Source organism: Myotis davidii, unplaced genomic scaffold (genome assembly GCF_000327345.1).
Source record: "Myotis davidii unplaced genomic scaffold, ASM32734v1 scaffold2712, whole genome shotgun sequence".
Classification (NCBI taxonomy): domain Eukaryota; kingdom Metazoa; phylum Chordata; class Mammalia; order Chiroptera; family Vespertilionidae; genus Myotis; species Myotis davidii.
The window spans coordinates 33185-56373 of NW_006283997.1; the positions used below are offsets into that span (position 1 = coordinate 33185).

At 35.8% G+C, this 23189-nt stretch overlaps 1 protein-coding gene across 2 annotated transcripts in view; it reads right to left on the reverse strand.

The window, feature by feature from the left end:
- Positions 1–23189, reverse strand: part of LOC102768675 (sister chromatid cohesion protein PDS5 homolog B) — a 96624-nt gene that overhangs the window by 13397 nt on the left and 60038 nt on the right. For both annotated transcript variants that reach the window (XM_015568044.1, XM_015568045.1), the window contains 6 exons: positions 20223–20374; positions 18440–18553; positions 10262–10343; positions 7482–7530; positions 4826–4965; positions 3316–3431 (listed from right to left, as the gene is read on the reverse strand). In XM_015568044.1, coding sequence (XP_015423530.1) covers positions 3316–3431; positions 4826–4965; positions 7482–7530; positions 10262–10343; positions 18440–18553; positions 20223–20374 — 653 coding nt within the window. The remainder of the gene's footprint in view (positions 1–3315; positions 3432–4825; positions 4966–7481; positions 7531–10261; positions 10344–18439; positions 18554–20222; positions 20375–23189) is intronic.

The following is a 23189-nucleotide window of genomic DNA, read 5'->3' on the forward strand; positions in this document are numbered from 1 at the left end:
AGGGGGCTTCTTCCTGCTTTCCCTTTCGCCTCCCTGCATTGTGCCTACATATGCAAATTAACCGCCACCTTGTTGGCAGTTAACTGCCAATCTTAGTTGGCAGTTATTTTGCATATAGCCCTGATTAGCCAATGAAAAAGGTAGCGTCGTATGCCAATTACCATTTTTCTCTTTTATTAGTACTTGTAGATAAGGAAAAAAAAACCATTCTTCCAAGCTCCTCATAGAAAAATTAAAAGTGCAAATGTGAAGCAGAGATGTACAACTTTATCAGTAATATATTTTATTATAAAAGAGCACCTATATACTTATAAAATGGCAGACTGAAAGGTTAATAGCCACCATTTCGAAGAGTTAGGTGAACTGGACACTCACTGAATATTGGTGGGGACTAAAGTTGGAAGTTTTTTGGAAGCCTATTTATAATGGGGTGGTTAACCAAGAGGGCTCTGGAGCCAGACTTCCTGGATTTAAATGCCATTCACCACTTCCAAGCAATGGGCAAGTTATTCAACATCTGTTTAACTCATTGTTCCTTATCTGTAAAATGAGAATAATAATATTTCTTGTCTTATAAGAAGTAAATGAGGTAAAACATTTAGAATGATCCCAGGCACATTATAAGCACTCACTGCTACTACCTGTTATTCTTAATATGGCCTACTGACTGCTAAAGCTAAAGACCTATTTTTGGCTCTCTCACTATTTGTTGTATACATTATTTCTGAAAACTTTCTCCATCTTAATTTTCAACATATTGCAATGCCCCAGCGATTTTCAACAGGTGTGCCATAATACTTTTTTAAACATGCAATACCTAACTAATTAGTCAGGGGCACGCTTTTCCCTTAGACCAGTGGTTCTCAACCTTCCTAATGCTGCAACCCTTTAATACAGTTCCTCATGTTGTGGTGACCCCCAACCATAGAATTATTTTCGTTGCTACCTCATAACTGTAATTTTGCTACTGTTATGAATCGTAATGTAAATATCTGATATGCAGGATGTATTTTCATTGTTACAAATTGAACATAATTAAAGCATAGTGATTAATCACAAAAACAATATGTAATTATATATGTGTTTTCCGATGGTCTTAGGCGACCCCTTGTGAAAAGGTCATTTGACCCCCAAAGGGGTCGTGACCCACAGGTTGAGAACAGCTGCCTTAGACTGTCAAATAAAAAAAATGGCAATAGCCAACACAATAGCCCTCCCATGTGAATGAATCAAAATTATACCTATTTTTTTTTGAGTGTTAAATCAGCAAAAACTATATTTTTTTGGTGTGCTACAGAATTTTAGTAATTAGTTTGTGTGCCGTGGGATGAAAGGGTTGAAAGCTGTTGCAATAACCTAATTTTCTTACATTTCTCTAATTTTTCTACTGTTTTAAAACCACAAGATTCAGTTCATGATCTTTGGATCCTTTTCTTTGTAAAAAATCCCTTTCTCAGAGAAGTAATCCAGTCAGTTTCACATTAAACTCAATTTACCTTATTGTTGTTTTTTTAGCAAAAATAGTTTGCCATGTCCAAATAAGAAGCACAACCTTCCTTCACCTCCTTGAAAACCAGCTCCCTTTTCATTTTTTTTAAAGACATTACTATTCTCTTCATCATTTGGACCTGAATCCTATTACCTCTGACTCTCCCTCATCTTTATTGATGACCCATTTTTTAGGTTTTTCTTTTCAAATCTTTCTCAAATATGATTCTTCCTTTCCATCCCACTAACACCATCCACAGACAAGTGCAACAATGCTTTAGCAGTCTATCTCTTCTCCCATCCTCTTATCTATCAACAATCCATGGTTCTAACAGAACAAAGAAAAAAGTAAGAGCTTTAAAGGTAGATTTTAAGTGCTTTCCACAGTCTTATTGCAGTCATTTTAAGGATCATCTCAAAGCACTTTAATACTTCTCTAAACTGTAGTTTACATAGATGGTAATCATTTTCTAAATAGCCTTGTTTTTCCTAATCCGGTTAGCTTGGCTTATATTAATCTCAATGCTTAGGATATTCCATTTCCCATCTTGGTACAAAAAAAATCTTAACCATTCTTCCTCTTTGGTCAAATACTACCCCCTTAGAGAAATCCATTTTTAATCATCTGACATTATTTGCACTAATTTTATGGATCTAAAATATAATCTCCTGATTAAAATTCTTTATTAGATTACTAGACAGAAGGCTGATGAAAAGCAGATAGTATGTTTTACCAATACCTAACTGGAATTGCTTTGAATACAGAAGGCACAAAATTATTTAACTAATGCAATTCAGTCTGATTCAGATTGTTTTTCACACTAATGAAGAAGGTTCTAGTGTTGTTTTCTTCTTCAAACCACAGAACCCCTTCTTTAAATGAAAATTGATACAATAGGAGTTCAAAGTAACTAATGGATATCTAAAGTAGGACCTCCCTATTTTGTGGGGGGCAGGAGGGAGTATGGGCCAAGTTACACCCTGTCCCCTCCACCCCCAAAAATAAGTCCCCAAAGGGGCTTCACTGGGTATAGGTGGTACCATTAGTAGTATTTCTTTTAGATTCTAATATAGTTCTGAAAGATATTACTGATGACTAATAAAGCAGTATGCTATACATACATTATAATTAGCTTATTTTTTAAGTAGTTGAAACATTTTAGGAAAAGTTTTTTTAAAAAGCTCTTATCATATTTTACAAAAGGAAATTAAAGACATAAAAATAAAAAGAAGTATTTTCCAAGATCACAGTGATATCAAAGCTCAAACTTTACAAGAGGGTTGGTTTAAAATTAGTATCTCCAGTTCTCAAATATCTGTGAAAATGTATGTTTCTTTATAATATATGCTTCACCTAGTTTTCTTTTCCTGAGGGTATACTTGTTTGTATTACCTAATCTATGCAAGCTATCAAAATATAGGAATTCCTAATACACTGATAACAGATAAAACTAGGCTTGGATTAATAATTCATCATACAAATTAAAGCAATTTATTTGTATTACCTAATCTACGCACACTAATAAAAAATAGGAATTCGTGGTACACTAGTAACAGATAAAAACTAGGCTTGGATTGGTAATTTCTCACACAAATTAAAGCAATATTTAAAATTAAAATAAAAACTAAATATGCACAAATGATCATGTATACACACATATATGGATATATATACACACAGGTATATACAGATGACTATAAAGCCATTATGTATATACATACCTCTATACAGATGAGTGTCTTGGTATAGTAGGTACTCATCAGCGACTTACTAAAGCATGAATGAATGTACAGAAATAAAAATTTACTATTTTTATATACAAATACCTGATAGATTCAGTATCTATGTGCACAGGTGCTATCCTCTCCAAAAGAAACTTGATCATTTCCAGAAAAGGATTTGTAGGCTGTTTGGGGTTGCCCAACTTCTTAGTTATTTCACGCTGTAACATAGATTTGTTAAAAATATTACAAACATATGTGTAAATGATTACATTTAAATGTTAAGAACCTACCATAATTAAAACCATGTATTACCGGTACTAAAAATATTGAATCAAAAGAAACCGAACAAGTCCAATAAAAAACTAAATTAAGAATTTTGCATATAAGAAAGGTAGCATATCAAGTAGGAAAAATATAGATTATTCCGTATATTATATCAAAATAACTGAACAGACATTTAGAATAAAAACAGAGCTAGACCCTTATCTCATACCTTACAGCAAAAATATTCTAATAGGATGAAAACAAATACAAAAGAATAAAACCAAGTGTCAGTAGACATACAAACTTTAGCAAACACAATTATCAGAGGAGCTTGTGGAGCTACAGATTTCTGAGCCTTGTTGTGGAAATTCCCAGTCAATCTGGGATAGAGCCAAGAATTATCTTTTTTAATAGCCTCTTGAAAAAAAACATGGGCAACAGATTTTAAAAAACTGTCATACAATATTTTCATTGACTTGTAACAGAATGAGATTTCACAAGCAGGGCTCGAAAGGAAAAATCCTTGAGAAGACTGCTGATAAGACTCAGCTAAGTAAAAAAAATTATGGCTATACTATATACATTAAAATAATACAAAATAACATAGAATATAAACTGTAATTGAAAAAAAATTAAATTAAAAAATAAAGCTAAAGTATGTAAGGGACGACATAAAATGAAAGGACAAACTACAACTGACAGAAAATTATTTGTGGCTCAATTAACACAAAATGCCATTAATAACAAATCAATAAAGACAAATATTCTAGCTAAATAGGCAAAGATTAAAAACACAAAAGAAAATGTATAAAAGAATTATAAATGGGTACTACAGGAGAAAAAAGTCAGATGACTAGCAGCCAAGAATTACAAATCCTATCAAAATAACTATGTTTTTAAGTTTTGCTTATTTCTAACAACAAAACTGACCAATACAGAATTTATCCTAAGGAAATAATGAAGACTATGTAAAACTATTTAGCCATAAGGATCTGAATTAAATTGTTCTTTAATCAAAAACTGGGAGAAAAGTCTACATATGTAACACAGAGGGCTGTTCAATAAATTACAATAAATATATTCAATGGTATGATCTATTGCTATTAAATATCTTACTGTAAAAGACTAAGTAATGAAAATAAGTAAAATGAACAAAGCATTTATTTCAGAAGGATATACACCATACTATAAACAGCAACTGTCTCTATTAAAAAATTATCATTTATTTATATTGTATTTGTGACATTTTCTGAATTTTACATGAAAAATATAAATTTTATAAAAGGGGACCAAAAAAAAAGTTTGGGGGTTTCTTCAAACATTAGCTCTTTTAAATTTTTCTTCTTACCACACAACCTTCAGCTTGTTTGCAGGAACATGTTGGACTAACAAGTACTTCTAACTGTTTTCTTATTTTCTCATCATCTTCCAACACCTGTGTGAATTTCTTCATGAAATCCTGAGCCTTACCAGGATCTGGCAAATTTCCTAAAATTCAATTAAAATAGAATTTTGAAATTTCTCAAAATTTTGGCTCAAAATGAAATTAGCTTCAGATAGATTCATATCTGAGCAAGTAACACCAAAGCACAGATTCACTTTTAATAGTCAGCTTATGTAATAAATTGAACTGATTCTGATTAATAATCCTAACTTGCATCTATACTAGGAAAGACTGAACTGGCTATCCTACATAATAAGAGCCTAATATGCAAACTGTCCCCTCAACCGGGAGTTTGACCGCTTGCTATGATGTGCGTTGACCACCAGGGGCGGTGCAAAACATGGTGGGTGTCGGGAACGCAGCACTGGCAGCAGAGGCCCTGCCAGCCCTGCCAGCCCTGATGGGCCCCAACGAGAGCAGGACTGAGCGGGACAGTGATGGAATGGTGGAGCAGGGGAGGGGGCGGCACCAGGTCAAGGCGGGTGTGAGTGGGGACCCAATCACCTCACCCATCTCCCCACAGATAGCGACCAGCGTTCATTATAGAGAAAGGGCAAATAGCAAAATTGAAATATTTCTTCTAATTATTTTCCTTTCAATGTGCATGAATCTGTGCACTGGTCCACTAGTTCCTAAGTAATTCCTTGTAATATTTAAGGGCATTAAATGCCAACCTGAACAGTAATTCCATTATCCCCTTGAGCTTCCTGCATACATTGTTCTTTTTCATTCACAGCAAGAGATCAGTAAGTTTTACTTTTAAGAAATGATTTCCTTGTATTCCATTGTTTATTATTAAACCATCCAGATAATGCATATGCACACTCCTGCTATCTGACACCAACACATGATAAGCAATACGTTGCAGGTGTTACTGCCAGACATGCCATTATTGTACAAGAAAGAATGAGTCTTTGTAGAATCAATAATAATTCTTATACTATTCTCCTAATGTGTCCATGTATCAAAAACACTTATGATAGCTAATAAAATATTGATCCTAGATTCTTTTTTTTTTGGCTACTTACAACTGCTACAGAGAAGCAGATAAGATACTTATAACAGAACTTATAATACTGAACTATGGTCTTTAATAAAAGTTGTAGAAATTCAACTGAATCTTAAAATGTAAGTATAGTAAATGTAGTCTTCAAGTTCATATACAACTCTGAAATTCCATTTTAGTTCTTGGCTAGATCACTGACTAGTAAGAAGAAATTTTCCCCCTAAATAATTCACTGATAACCTTTTTCAGGGTTCTATAACTCAAAATACATACTTTGTTGTTTTTAAATGATTTTAGAAAATGTCCCTTTACAGCTCCTCCACAATGGATAGGCATTATATTAAAGGTTACAGGAAGGCCTACCATTTTAACAAACAAAACAGAATGACAGATGGGAATGGGGAGGCAGGAGAGGAAAGGAGGAAGGGAGATAGATAGAAATGGAGCGGGGGGACGAAAGCAACAAAAAACCTTTAATTCAGTATTCCACAAATGTACTTGACCATAGATTCCTCTTTTCTAACAATGCAATTAACTCCTGCAGGATACTAGCATTCCTCAGAACAGAATTATGGAAATACTAAAATTGTTTGAAGAAATGGATGGAGATAGAGGGAGGAAGAGAGAAAGAATATAGGAGATGATATACTTTAGGGTTAGTGTCCACACTCAAACTGCTAAGGAGATAGTTATAAAAAAGCAATAGTACAATTCACTTGCTATAAGTTATCCAAAAGGACTGAAAATGAATTTATGTTTAAGACTCAAATATACTTTGGGCTTAAAGCCCTACTTATGCAAAAACTCTTATCACTTAGTCTAAAACCCATGAATTAGTTCTTCAGTGTCTTAATATTACTTCCATACACATCTTGAAATATTTGTTAGCATCTCAGAAATCCATCTAACCTCTCTTCATTATTACTCTGGAAGCTCAGCAAAAGCATTCCTCTAAGGTGTTTATTTTCCCTGTCCCTCTGTGATCCACAGTGGTCTGGAAGAAAAAGCAAATGCCCTGCAACAACTGCTATTATCTCTCCCTGCACTGAACCAAGAGGATATGCTACATAATACTTTTGTCTTTACTGCTCAATGCAATTAAGTAACGTTTTCTTTGAAATCACTGAAAGCGAAAAGGCTAATTAATAATTGTTTTCAAAGAAACCCTTTTGTAATTATTAGGTATATCCTTCATTATAAATTTGGCTCAAAATGAAATTAGCTTCAGACAGATTCACATTAAAGCAAGCAATACCAAAGCACAGATTCACTTTTAATGTAATAAATTGAACTAATTCTCAAAAATAAATGTATGTAAGTCCTTTATGGAGCTCTTGCTTGTATCAACAAACAAAACATTTCCATGCGGTATGCAAAGTAAATAAAAAGTCTGAAAAACAAAGGGAAAGCTGAGCTGCCAAAAAAAATCAATCAAAAACTTTTTAGTTTTTCCTATATTATTATATCCTAAAATGGAACACCATGAAAAACTTGAAATTACCAGAAATGTTTCAACTAAAACTTAAATTTTACATATAATATTTGATAACTTACTTGTAATGACCATCACTTTTGAAAATATAGCCTTGACACTGGCATCGGTCTGAAAATCACGGAAAAAATGCAAAATTAAAATTTCCTAATAATAATCTTCATTATATTCTTCAGAACATTAGATAAGCATAACCTACAAATGCTCCAGCCTTACCACCACTAAATGCTCCTTCTTTACCTACTAGAGGCCCAGTGCATGAAATTCATGCATGGGTGGGGTCCCTAGGCCTGGCTGGAGATCAGGGGTGGGCCGATTGGTGCTCAAAGGCCCCGGTGGGGTCGAGAGAGGAGGTGATGGTCACTGGGCCAGGCGTGGAAGGAACGGACGCCAGATGCCGACGCTGCCACCATGCGGTTCCCCACCTTCCCCCTCCTCCTTCCCTCACCACCAGGCCACCACTGCGGCGGGTGGGTGGCAGGCCAATTGAGACCTGCCAGCTAGAAGGAGGGATGGGGCGCAGGAGGTTGGCCACCGGCCCCAAGGAGAGAGCTGGCCCTTGGCCCCCCTGGGAAAAGGGCTGCGTCTCCCCCACCTCCAGTTCCCCGTCCCAGCCCAGGGCAAGGGGGAGGGACCGTGGGAGGTTGGGCAGCTGGGGGAGGTTTACTGTGGGAGCGCACTGACCACCAGAGGGCAGCTCCTGCATTGAGTGCCTGCCCCCTCGTGGTCAGTGCATGTAATAGTGACCGGTCATTCAGTCTTAACAATCGCTTAGGCTTTTATATATATAGATGTTCAAACTCCAGACAAACTCAATGAAAAGTGGCAGCGAACTCATTCTACATCATCACCTCTTCCCTCACTCTGTTATATCATCCTCCAAACCAAAAAAAGAAAAAACAGACTACTGCACCACCTTTAGGACAGGAAGATATTATTTTTCTTTATTACTAAAGGATCAGGGCAAGTAAGTTAAGGAAAAAAACAATCTGAAATGCTGGTGTTCGAGGTTTAACCCTGATCTACAAAAAAAAAAAAGAAAGAAAGAAAGAAAAAAAGTTAAGTTTACAATTCTGATTGACTTAAGGTATTTCTAAAATGTTTAAGCCTGAGGATTATAAAGCATCGTCATGAAACTTATAGGGAAGATTCTGAATAAAGCCAATTTAAAAAGATTACATTAACATGAACAATTTTCCCAAGAGTGCTAGCTATTTGCTACATCATAGTAGTATTATTCCAGGCATGAACATGTTCACCAACTGTACTGCATGTAATACTACACTCTGTAAAGTCAAATGTATAAAACAAGTTTCAAAGAATGCTACTTATTTGTTGCACCAGGTGTTATTTTTTTTTAAATGTCACTGATTAACTCAACTCTAAAATATGGAGCTCAAAAAACATTGGGGTGAAGAAAACAAATCAAATAAACAAACACTACCCCTACTAAGAAGGCGCTTGCTGAGAGGAACTGAGAAAAATATAATAGATTGTAAGAGAGTTAACTCCCAAATATTTGGAATTAAAAATATTTGAATAAGATTTCTGTTTAATTTGGGAGAAAAGAAATGGTGTGCTGGGCTTTCAAGAAATTAATCCACATGAAAAAGAAACATTATCAACAAAGATATAATCCTGGAAATTACCAAGTCACTTTGAATGACACTGAGCAAATCAATTTAGTTAATGAACCAGAAGGACTCCAACGCTGAGCTAAGTAAGAAAAAAAACTATCTTAACGGATAAATAATGAAGGCAAAAAATATATATCGATCATTAAGTATCTAAGAGTCTTCCCAGTAAAACAGAAATATAAACACCCACAAGTTAAACACAGCTTTGTATTTTTTTCTAACTTTATAATGTGTACTATAATTCTTGATATAAGCAAATATTAAGTAATACCTCATTTATAGGAGAGGATTACTATAAACGACTTAAATTGCACAAGCTCATTAATTTTTATAGCAAATGGACAAATTTACACCTAGGAAAACAGAAAGCAACTCTGCTCTATTGATCTCTGTACTATGAACATGAGGCATACATTATGAAGGATGGGAGGATTTATAAACTATGGACTAAAACATAAATGAAAAATAACACTATATTGTGTTTCCAAGATGCAATTTAAAATGACCAGGCACACTGTTTTTCATATGATTTATACTTTTTATAGGCTTGCATACACCATTCTAGGAAAAAACACACCAAAAAAAAAAAAAAAAGGACCATCCTAAAATCATTCTAAATGTCCAAAAAATAAAATGTGATGTATCAACTGGATGAATACCCCTATTACATTATAATCATGAAGAAGAACATTAATGTTACCATAATATTAATTTTAAATAAAAATATCATTATACTTAATTCTACATATTAAAACTTTCTAGAAATCACAAGGCTATACAAACACAATGGGAGAATTTTAGTGTGGCAAGATAAAAGTATATAATTTTACTCTGTTACCTGTGCTTTCAATGATGCACAGTTACTCTTTTGGTGTGTGTGTTTTTCAAATTTAAAACTACAAAAAAAAAAAAAAACCCACAAAAAAGAAAAAAGAGGGGAAAAAAAAAACAAGATCAAAAACCCTTAATTCTGAGTCCTCAGAAGGAAAACATTCTTTTTCCTGTTAGGTATCACCTTTTACAGATATAATAAATTTCACTTTTCCCATACAGTAAGTTTCTTCAAAATTTCAGTGTCCTAAGCTAGAAACCATAGCTTCTAGAGTCAGAACTGTTCCACTCAGAAATAGCTGTTTAACATACAGCAGTAATGGTAAAGACAAAACTTAATATCAAAGGAAAAGTTTTCATTAAATTTAACTTACTTTGGGTTGCTTAATCAAGTCAAGCAAATCCTTTACTTGATGTCTGAGCAGATTTTGACATTTCCACATTTCATTCAATGCTCTGAAAAAGACAGACACATAAGTTTAAGTAACAAAGGGTGAAAATCCTTCCAGAACATTCTAACTATATTAATTTTTTTTTCAAGTTCAAAACCCAAAAGGAGGTGACAGAGATGAGGTAAAATTAATAGGACTAAGCAATTGATGATGTATGGAGAAAAAGCAAACCATCAAATAGAACAGATAATAACATTTAAGAAGATAGCTGCATCAAAAAAAAGAGATTGTGGTGGTTGTTTTTTCTTTTGTATAAAAATCAATCATTAACTAAAATGTTTGTAGGCTAGGGTGTAGAAACTAGCTACAGAGATTATAAATTTGAGAAATAAAGGAATATTTGATGAAGTAAGGTTCTGTGGAGGCAGGCAGGCCCAAAAGAAATAAAGACACATTCTCTAAGACAGCGGTTCTCAACCTGTGGATCGCGACCCCTTTGGTGGTCGAAAGACCCTTTCACAGGGGTCGCCTAAGACCATCCTGCATATCAGATATTTAAATTATGATTCATAACAGTAGCAACATTACAGTTATGAAGTAGCAACGAAAATAATTTTATGGTTGGGTCACAACATGAGGAACTGTATTTAAAGGGCCAGAAGGTTGAGAACCACTGCTCTAAGAGAATGGGAATACTTTTTCCTACAACAGAAATATATTTATTGCATTATATATGTATACAGTATTTTATATGGCATACATGAAGTAATATATTATGGATTATATATACTTAAATTTCCATATCCAAATAATACTCTTTGCTGTTTTCAATTATCTGCACTTCTATTAATCTCCATTATTCTACATATGAAGCACTGCCATAAAACAGTAATACAGAAACATACAAAACTTTTTTAAATAAATAAAACAATTATAAATGGTTTCATATTTTCATTCTCCTCAACAGTATGTTTTAAAAATACCTTTGGCCCACCAGCATGGCTCAGTGGTTGAGCATTGACCTATGAACCAGGTCACAGTTTGATTCCTGGAAAGGGTACATGCCCAGGTTGTGGATTCGATCCCCAGTATGGTGCATGCAGGAGGCAGCAGATCAATGATTCTCTCTTACCATTGACTAGAGGCCTGGTACACAAATTCATGCACAGGTGGGGTCCTTCAGCCTGGCCAGCGATCTGGGCCATCTCCCTCAGTCCTGATAGGGACCGATCGAGGCCGGCTGGCAGTGGGATGTTGGCTGTGGGAGCACACAGACCAGTAGGGGGCAGCTCCTGCATTGAGCATCTGCCCCCTGGTGGTCAGTGGGCATCATAGTGACTGGTCAACTGGTCGTTTGGGCAACTGGTCATAACGGTCACTTAGGCTTTTATATAGAGAAATGTTTCTATCTCTCCCTCTCCCTTCCTCTCTGAAATTAATAAAAATATAGTTTTTTTAAAAAACACCTTTTGGAGTTTTTAAATAAATTAGTTTAAATTTGGATACTTAAATTCCTTCATAGTAGTGACTTCAAAATGGCAAAACTCTGTATTGGAGCATTTTCAATTAACAAGTTAAATTTGAATTATTAAAATATTAATTTTCAAAGAAATAATAGTCATCTGTAAAATACTTTTGAGCTTCAAAGTCAGTAAATTCTATTTCTTCCTATGCACCTTATTACTTACAACTTCTGAAAGACCTGCATTTTAAAACATGCATTAAAACAGAAATTACATTGCCTATTATAGTTATTAATTTAAAGATGAAATCTCATGCAATTCCAAAGCTCATTATAAACTACTAGAGGTCTGGTGCATGAAATTTGTGCACTTGGGGGATGGGGGGGAGTCCCTCAGCTTGGCCTGCACCTTCTCGCAGTCCTAAGGGGATGCCCGACTGACGGCTTAGTGCTACCAAGGAGGCAGAAGAAGCTCCTGCCACTACCACTGCATTCGACAGCAGGGAGCCTGGCTTCTGGCGCACTGACCACCAGGGGGCAGCTCCTGCATTGAGCGTCTGCCCCCTGGTGGTCAGAGTGCATCATAGCAATGGGTCATTCTGCCATTCAGTCGATTTGCATATTATCCTTTTATTATATAGAATTATTGCTATGGCTTAAATAAAAAAGCGATCATAACTGACTCAGATTTTCTATTACAACATATTTAGGGAGCCCATACTCTCAAAAATTTTAAGTTATAATTAAGCAGCAAAGACAATTATCCTGTGTCTTTGTCTTTCTACAGAGTCCTCTTAAAAACAAAAAAACTATACCCTAGAAGCAATACTGCTATAATAGGGAGACAAACATATATTTTTTAAATGTGTTTTTATTCACTTCAGAGAGGGAGTGATAGAAACATCAATGATGAGAGAGGATCATTGACTGCCTCCTTGCACACCCCCTACTATTTATTGAATATTAACCTGAATTCCAGTTCTATAATGTAAACAACCTGCTTAGAGCTTGTTTATTCTCACGTGTGCTATCTGACATTTCAAGCAGATAACTTGTTCCCTCAGTAAGGCTTCTCCTTGTTTGCACCAACATAGTTTGTGCCACCTCAAAGAAAAAGGCAGGTACCTTGGGCTGCAGTCAGAAACTTGTCCAAATGGTAAAGAAAACCTTTCTCCAACCTTCTGCTCTAAGTTGGCGCATCAGATTCAACAGTACAAAAACTGCCTGGATAAGAACCTACCCAGTGAAGAACACATCCAGGACACCTGATATTAATGCTTACTCTTGTCCCTAACAGTTGTTCTGGGAAATCTGGGGAAGGTGGACATACACATCCTGAACAGAGTACTCAAGCCTGCCTCTATTCTCTTTTTCCATAATCAAGATATTTAGTTAACTTAGGAGCTTACCCCAAGCTGGTACACATCAAAAAGTCTAAAATGTATGAATTTTTTGTCCTCCCCCAAAGAAAATCTATCTATAATAATGAAAGCATAATATGGTAATTAGACTGGACATCCTTCCGGACAAAGCTGGGGCTGTGAGGGAAGCCCAGGTCCCGGGTGCCAGATGGAAGCCGGCGACGGCAGCTGGGGGATGGAAGGCATACTCTTGCACGAATTTCGCTCATTGGGCCTCTAGTAGCTATATAATAAAATATATGCCTCTTTTGACAAATAAGAATAAATCCTTACCAATTCTCACCAGGAACCTGCCTGCCATGCAGGTATTCTTAAGCCCTTTCAAATTAGAGGTAACGAATTCAAATGACCTCTGGGCTAGAATGATAATGTAAATGAATGAAACATGACAGGTGTTATAATATGGAATTGTGAGGACTGTGGTGAAACAGGAAACATTAATGAAAATAGCCCTATTATTTAGTATTCAGGAAAATGAAAAAATGACAGAATTTGATACCCAAAACATCTGCATTAAATTAGATACCTAATATTGTTTAGGAAGATGTAGAAACTTACAAACCACTAGTGGAAGTATAAATTAGTATATAATCATATTGGACATTTCAAGTAAACAACTAGTTCCCTCACTAGTGCTTCATAAAACTGAAGATGTACATGTTCAGCAATTCCACTCTTTGCTAAATACTAGTGATTCCAAACCCTGGTTGCCCATTAGAATAGTCAGAAACACTTTTCTGCAAACCTCAATGCCCAGATTACACTCCAGACAAATTAAATGAGAATATCTGAAGGTGAGATTCAGGTGTCAATATTATTTTTAAGTTTCTCTAAGTGATTCCAATATGTAGCCAAATTTGAGAATCATTAATAACCATAAACTTAGAAACCCTTGAATGTACATACTAAATTGAAAAAAGTTCATGGTAGCACTATTTGTATTAGTAAAAAAATGGAAACAACACAAATGTCCATTCTTTCCAATGACGCATATATCCAATGTCAAGATAACAGAATAAAATTGTGGTATAGTGACATAATGTAATTAGATACTACAGTGAAAATGAATGAACCACAAGCTATATACAGGGTAGGCAAAAGTAGGTTTATAGCTGTTAGTACTCAAAAGTTTATGTTATTATTTCTTAATTATTATATTATTTATTTGTATTATTAACTATAAACCTGCTTTTGCCCATCCCATTTATCATGTATGAATCTTAGGAACATAATAGAGTGGGGGTGGGAAGACCACAGAAGACTATATCCACAATTATTCCATTTTCATAAAGTTCAAAAATAAGCAAAAATAAATAATATATTATTGAGAAATACAAACATATGAGAAGATTATTTTTTAAAAGGAAATAAGATTGGGATTTTCATTTAAGCTATGTAATGTCTGGTCACTGGGGTGGACACCTGAAACTACTAGTAATATAATGATGTATGTCAACTGTAATTGAAAATAAAAAATGAATTAAAAAAATAAGAGATATAAGGATAGTCTTTCCTTTGGAAGATAGGAGAATAAAAGGGAGAAGAGATTCACAGATATTTTCATTTTATTACTATGATTTGAGTCTCATATGTGACTTCTTTGTGTGCATTAAGTATTTCATAATAATAAATGTAAACACTTTTGGCGAAAACAATCACAGATAAATGTTAAGTTAAATATATAACAATATCTTGATAAGCATCAGTTAATTCCCCAAAAGTTGTTTAAATTAAAAAATAATTTAAAGATGATATATATATACATAGTTTAAGTATTTTAATTTGAAACAGATAAATCTCCACTCACTCACCATTTTTATAGAATAAATTGGTCCACAGATTGCAATTTACTGTCAACTTTTCCATGGCATTATTTTCCAGTGTATCTTCTATAATTAGCATTTTACTTTTTAAATCAACTAAATATACTTGTCAATAAAGTAATGATTGGTATATGACATATTTAGGTTGGTAATTACTGTTTGTATTTTGTGTTTTCTATTTACAACTATTTTTCTTTTCCAGATCTGGTGTTAAATTTTCATTGATTCTTTTTTGTATTTGAAACTATATATTCTTATTCGATGCTTTGATGAATGACTCAAATTTTTAATACTCACAATTGATTTATGGTCTAATTAGTCAACATGTCTGTCCTCACTCTTATGAAAAAGAACTTGAGAAACACTTTACCTGACATATTACATGTTATCTATCATCTGATAGAGTCCACCAAGTATTCAAATTTTTTCAGAGGCACAGCACCAAGCAATCATAACAGCTGGCAGTAAAACAAGGAGGCCTTCCTGCTGCGCCCTAGGTGTGGATCTAGGGCAGTGATGGCGAACCTATGACACGCGTGTCAGAGGTGACACGCGAACTCATTTTTTTGGTTGATTTTTCTTTGTTAAATGGCATTTAAATATATAAAATAAATATCAAAACTATAAATCATTGTTTTACTATGGTTGCAAATACCAAAAACTTTCTAAATGTGACACGGCACCAGTGTTAAGTTAGGGTTTTTCAAAATGCTGACACGCCGAGCTCAAGAGGTTTACCATCACTGATCAAGGGACTCTCAAAAGCTCACATACTATTGCAGTGGTGTGTACTGACTAAATACCAGTCTAGATGCTAACCTACTTTTTAATTCACACCCTCGCCTCTTGTAAAGAAAACTTTGTTATTATTACTGTTTTTATAGGCATTGATTATTTAGGTCTGCAAAAGTGAATATGCTTGAAAATTTTGTTGCGTCTTGCATTCTATTCCTTCCTTCTGGATTTATTTCCTTTTTTTTACCAAAATAAATTATTATTCTTTACTAATTTTTTTCGAGTAGGATCTATGAATGGTGAACTCTCATTTTTTAATTCTAAGTGTCTTTATTTTTACTCCTGAATGACAGTTGAGCTGAATCAAGAAATATAGATAACTGTGATTTCAAGTAGGTTATCTCAAATTGGAATATATATATGTCATCAATTCTAAGAGGCCATCAATTGACCATGGAGAAAAAAAAATGCATTCCAGAAATGTTAGATGAAAATTGGTTTTAAAAGTAATTATATATAGTAGTGACATATTTTATAATATTCAGTGGAAAAAGAACGAGTTGTGGAACCAGGTAGAACTGAGTTCAAATCCTGACTTAGTCTCTTACTACTTGTGACACTGTGAAGTAAACTGACACCTGTGGGATTCAGTTCATCTTATCTATAATAATAAAAACATAATATGCAAATCGACCGACCAGCAGAATGACCGTCCGGGTGACCTTCTGGATTACGCTATGACATGCACTGGTGCCAGGCCAGCCAAGACAGGTGTAATGTGATTGGTCAGAAGTCAGGGGGTCCCACAATTACCCCGTGATCGCCTCACAGAGGGAGGCCCAGGCCGCCCTCTGACCGGCGATCAATCACGGAGCCCCTGTAGGGTGGGCAGGGCCTCACTGTGCGTGGTAATTGATCATGGAGCCCCATGATCAATCGCCTCAAAGAGAGAGACCCAGGCTACCTGACCAGTGGCACTGCGGTGGGTGGGTGGGGCCTCCCTCTGTGGGGCAATCAATCTGAGGGCCCTGAGATTGATCACCCCGCAGAGGGAGGCCCAGGCCGGTCAAGTGATGGCAATCCATGCCTGTTGCCCGCAGGAGGTGACCAGTGGTGGGGGCTGGGGGGTAGAACTGCACAGATGGAAAGCAGTGACAGCAGCAGGGGCGGGGCCAGCTGCCAGCAGCCGGGAGAAGGAAAGCCCTTATAGGCCCTGATAGCCGGCCAGGCCTAGGGACCCTACCCAAGGGGTCTCAGATTGTGAAAGGGCGCAGGACAGGCTTAGGAGCCCCCCCAATCCCCACCCCCATGCATGAATTTCGTGCACCAGGCCTCTGGTCTATGTATATAAAAGCCTAATATGCTAATTGTCCCTCTGACCATTCACCAGGCCGCTATTACACGCACTAACCACCAGGGGACAGATGCTCTGACTGGTAGGTTAGCTTGCTGCTGGGGTCTGGCCGGGGAATGGGTGAGACAGGACTAGGTGAGACAGGCTGGATACACCTAGAGCCCTCCCACGGTCCCACCCCGGCCCCGATTGCACTGGTGGGGTCCCTCGGCCTGGCCTGTGCTCTCTCGCAATCCGGGAGCCCTTGGGGGGATGTCAGAGAGCTGATTCTGGCCTGATCCCCACAGGCCAGACCAAGGGACCCCACTGGTGCATAAATCCGTTCCCTCGGCCTCTAGTATGAAATAAGAAAATTATCACTTATATTAGGGGTTAGGAAGCTTTTTCTATAAAAGGTCAGATATTTTTTAAGCTTTGTAGGCAAAACAATCTCTGTTGAAACTATTCAATTCTGCCATTGTAACCCAAAAGCAGTCCTAGATAATACACATTCCTGTGCCTAAAATATAGCAAGTATCAAAAAATGTACACTTCTTCCCTCCACCACCTTTTCCCCAGCATTTCTATAAAAATATAAATGGCACATACAGTAATTTCCATGGGGAAAGTGAAGTCAAGTCCCATTAAATATCAGTAGGAATGAAAATTATATACAATTCCTCAGACTTCTAATTTCTGATGATTTACACCACAAGAATTGTAACTGCATTGTTAGAGAATGCTAAGGAACTACATTTTCTAAAACCTCGACTCAATTTCCTAACCTTCAGTATGACTCAATTAGCAATATATCTTCCAAGTCCAAAATGCTAATTCCCTACAAAGACATCCAAAAATATTTTTCTGAATAAAATGTGGTTATAAAAATTTGTTTGTGCTTGCCCTCATGCCAAACTATAACACTATGTTGAGGTTATGCAGCACAAAAATATGTACTCTACTGTTCTATACCATAATGCAAATCAGCATCAGGTAAAAAAAAGAATGTAGTATTTTCATAGTGTGGACCTTTGTAATGCCTTAAGAAAAAAAAAAAACAGACACAAAAGAACCAAAAAGAAGGTAACATCAATATTTCTCAAGACAATAATATGAAAAATTGAACAGAGAAAAATCAAATCCTAAAAGAGTCCATGACAACCAGCTCTATTTTTTAATTACTTACAAAAATCCTTGTTAATCTTATGTCAATAGTAGTACTGAGAAAAATAGCTGCATGTTTTATTTCTGAGCATTTAAACAATGTTTAGGTTTATATTACAGAAATTGTTAACATTTAAAAATACTATTGTTATCCCCCCCCCCAAAAAAAAAATCCAGTATATTATAAAAGATGAAAAGAATGATTTGGCATCTGAAACATACTTCACAGCATTTAAATCCAGTGTGGCATACAAGTAATATAAGCACTTCATCCGTTCTGTAGTTTCCAAATTATGGGGAACCATGTATTGAGCAAAGATCCGTTCAACAAGCAATCTATGAAAGAACATAAGAGAAGGCATTATCTTGATTTTTTAAAATGTATTAAATTTGTATATAAAATTTCAAAACACATAAGGAACACATATAAAAGAAATTTCTCCATTCTAAGTTGAGATGAGAGTTCCAAAAAAAAAAATTTATGTAAAAATAGGAATCAATCAAAAATATGTAATGACTAGGGTGATGCCAGGTAGATATCTGAAATAGCAGAGCACTACTCTGTAAAGTGTATGACTGACTAACCACTATACTGCACACCTGAAACGAATACAAAATAATGTTGAATGTAAAATGTAATTTTAAAAAAGATACAATAGGGGTCAAAAAAGATTTTAGCTGGATATACTAGCAACTAAGATAACTACTTTTGCATGAGCCCATTCAAGTTATATATCAAGAACTCAATTTCCTTATCTAAATAATAAAGGATTAGAAAAAACTACACCAGGTCCTTCTAAACATCACTTAGTTATAAAGTAATTTTTAAAAAATTCTTTGAATTTTCTAGTGATTATGATGAAAAAAGACCTGGTTAAAAGTACAAAAAGTGCTATCAAATCATAATGCAAATCCTCATACACTAATGGCTGTGCACTCCAAGTCTATAAACTTCAATTTATAAAATAGTACTATGGGATTTTTTATATAATGTCAGCCTAAGATATGCATATTCTACTAACTATTCAGTTTGGATACATACAAAAATCTGTACTTACACTGGAACAGAAAAATAACAAAGATTATATTCAGATGTGTTTTTATATATACTTATAAACTGTTTTTAATTTGAGTAGGAATTTTTTTTTAATGTCTATAACCCAAAGGATTTATTTTCATTTATATTTTATTTGAAAAAAATAATTGTTATCCGTGTAATACAACTATTTAAGAAACAAAATCTTTATCTATAAAAGGCTAGATGACCGACCGTACAGATGGTCTCCGACCCACCAGCTGGTACATATGATGCACACTGGCAATTTAAAAATAAACGTTGACTTGCGCATGTATGATACATATAAAGCTCTTGCTGGCGCCAATTGCATGTGTGTGTTCTGATCTGTCATTGTTGATCGTGAATTTGGTTTTCTGTTGAGATTTAATGTAAACCACATCACGATTTATTCATCGACCATCTGACCAACCAACCAGCCAGTACATATGACACACGTTGGCAATTTAAAAATAAATGCTGACTCGCGCATGTGGGATACATAAAAAGCTCTCGGAGCCAATCGCACGCGTATTTTAATTTTGTAATACTATATTATAAATATATAAACTATTTTGACATGTAATTTTTTTCAGTAATGTGATTACCTCACGAATCTTTCTTCTAATTAATTTCCTTTTAATGTGCACAAATCCATGCACCAGGCCACTAAGTATAAATTATAATTGCACACGTTATTTTTAAAAATTATTCTGATCTAAAGTAATATATAAAAATGAACATAAAATTATATCTATTCCTAAGTTATATGCATATTACTGCTTCATTTACGGCTTTGGAGGGAAGGAAACTAGTCACTCAGTACCTTTAATTTGCTGTTAAAACTGAGGAGGGAGTTTAAAATGATAAAGAAAATAATTTTGCCTAAAACAACAGATCAACAGTTATATAACAACCACAAATTTTACATATAGGGTACCCTTAACTTACCGATCATCAATACTATTTTGATAATATATATGTAACAATTTGTCTTTGATCCATGAAATCTGTTTTGCAGCATCTTTTCCAGCTGCTGATTGTAAAGCATATTTCTTATAAATCTGGGCAAGTCCCATCATGGCTTCTTTGCGCACTCTCCACTTAAAATAAAAACAAAGGTGTTTACTTATAATATAAAAATGCTTTCATTATATTAATTCAGAATTCTAGGTTTCTAGTTTCTAGTGTACTTTATACAATTTATTTTCATCAAACCAAAGTTACTAGATATAAATTTATAATAGGTAGATGAAAAAGCACAAACTCTCATTTCAATATACCTACTATAGAAAGTACAGATATATCAACATGCATAAAAAGTTTTAATGCTTTAGTGTCTTAAACCCATCACCTAAATGTAAAAGCAAAAGCTAATCACAATCTACATAAAGCAGCAGTTCTCAACTTGGGGGTCGAATGATCCTTTCACAGGGTTCGCCTAAGACCATCGGAAAACACATATGTAATTACGTATTGTTTTTGTGATTAATCACTATGCTTTAATTATGTTCAATTTGTAACAATGAAATTGGGGGTCACCACAACATGAGGAACTGTATTAAAAGGTTGCAGCATTAGGAAGGTTAAGAACCACTGACATAAAGTATGCTTGAAAGTATACTACCAAGTTTTAAAAGGCAAAGAAAGAGATGATTGGACAAATTATAACTTAACCCTTATTTTTTCCAGATACCTTAAAAATAAGTATGCTAGTACATTAAGCATACTTATATTAAAGATACACATATAATATTGGCTTTATCAAATGCTAAATGTAAAGACACATCAGTGCTTCATTTTATATATCTGGAAATTATCTTTAAGTATAAGAGGACTGTATTCAACTATCTATAATAATAAAAGCATAATATGCTAATTAGAACGGACAGCAGAACCACCTTCCGGATGTCCTTCCTGAAGAAGCCATGGCGGCGGGGGCCGAGGCGGTTAGGGGCAATCAGGCAGGCAGGCAAATGGCTAGGGGTGAACAGGCAGGCAAGCAAGGGATTAGGGGCATTCAGGCAGGCAGGCAAGCTGTTAGGGGCGATCAGGCAGGCAGGCAAGCAGGTAGGGGTGATCAGGCAGGCAAGCGAGTGGTTAGGGGCAATCAGACACGACCGGGCCTAAATGGCAGTAAGACATCCCCCAAGGGGTCCCGGATTGCAAGAGGGTGCAGACCAGGCGGAGGGACCCTGCCGCCCCCATGCACGAATTTCGAGTTTTTTTAAATAAATACAATTGGCTATAGTATGTTTAACACTGTTTAATTATTATGGAATAAGCTTATTCTTTAATTTTATGTCAACACAACACTATAATCAGTGGGATGTTAGTAATGATTAGAACTTCATTAATCTGCACAGATTATTCATTTATCCTTTGCAGACTCTCATTCATAGTAATATTCTTCCCATTTTATTTAAATTAATTATAGTAGATTAAGAATAGGCCTTACCATCTACCACATACACATTAAAATAAGACTGCAGAAGTCTTACTCATAAAATAAATTCAATTTGTTTGTAAAAACTTTATCACTAATTCCCTTATCTCTACCTCTATCTAATTCTCCAAACTCCTCCTTAAAGATAGAGTATATTCTAATACTACCAAAAACATAAATATATTCACTTATATGAATATATTCAATTATATGAATATGAACATTGAATGAACCAAGCAACCCTAAAATGAACAAAACAGGATCATCAAAAGTATACATGAATTATGATCCCAAAACACACACCTCAAATTCCAAGTCACTTAGAAGGCTGTTTTCCTACCATGATGCAAATCTCCTTATTGTTTAATACCCCAATAAAATAGTCAATGAAGACAAGTCTAAATTAATCAGTTTAAATAAGCTGTTCTGAATACCCATAGATTTGGAGGGAAAACCATGAAATTAATTCCTGCCCATCTACCACAACCAGCATTATCAAAGAGAATTAAATTATGGAGATAGCATAATCAGTCTTATAAGCAACTATTAAGATACTAGAGGCCCAGTGCACGAAATTTGTGCGGTGGTGTGGGGGGTCTCCTCAGCCCGAACTGCAGCCTCTCCAATCTGGGACCACTCAGGGGATGTCCAACTGCCGGTTTAGACCCGATCCCTGTCTAAACAGGCAGTCTGGCATCCCTCTTGCAATCCGGGACCACTGGCTCCTAACCATTCACCTGCCTGCCTGATCACCCCTAACCCCTCTGCCTGCCTGCTGCCCTTAAGTGCTCCCCTGCTGGCCTGATCATCCCTAACTGCTTCTCCCCTGCCAGCCTGATCACCCCTACCTCTGCCTGCCTGCCTGAGACCCCTAAGTGCTCTCCCCTGCAAGCCTGATTGCCCTAATTGTCTCTGCCTTGGCCCCCACCACCATGGCTTTGTCCGGAAGGACGTCCAGTCTATCCTGTCTAATTAGCATATTACACTATTAGTATAGATAGTTTACACAAACATAACAAGGCAAGGTTCTTTTCAGAAGCCATTGATTAATGAGTGGAGCTAGGGGATGCTCACTCAAAAAGGAAGGTTTGGTCCTGGTTGGTTTGGCTCAGTGGATAGAGCCTCAGCCTGTGGACTGAAGGGTCCCGGGTTTTATTCCAGTCAAGGGGACATGCCCGGGTTGTAGGCTCAATTCCCAGTAGGGGCATGCAGGAGACAGCCGATCAATAATTCTCTCAACCATTGATGTTTCTTTCTCTCCCCCATCCCCCTTCCTCTCTAAAATCAATAAAAATATATTTTTTTAAAAAAGGAAGGTTTGGCCCTGCCCAGGTGACTCAGTTGGTTGGAACATCATCCCGTACACTGAAAAAGGTTGTGGGTTTGATTCACACACCACAACACACACACACACACACCAGTCATGGAGAATATGGGAGGCAATGGATAAATGTCTCTCTCTAAAATAAATA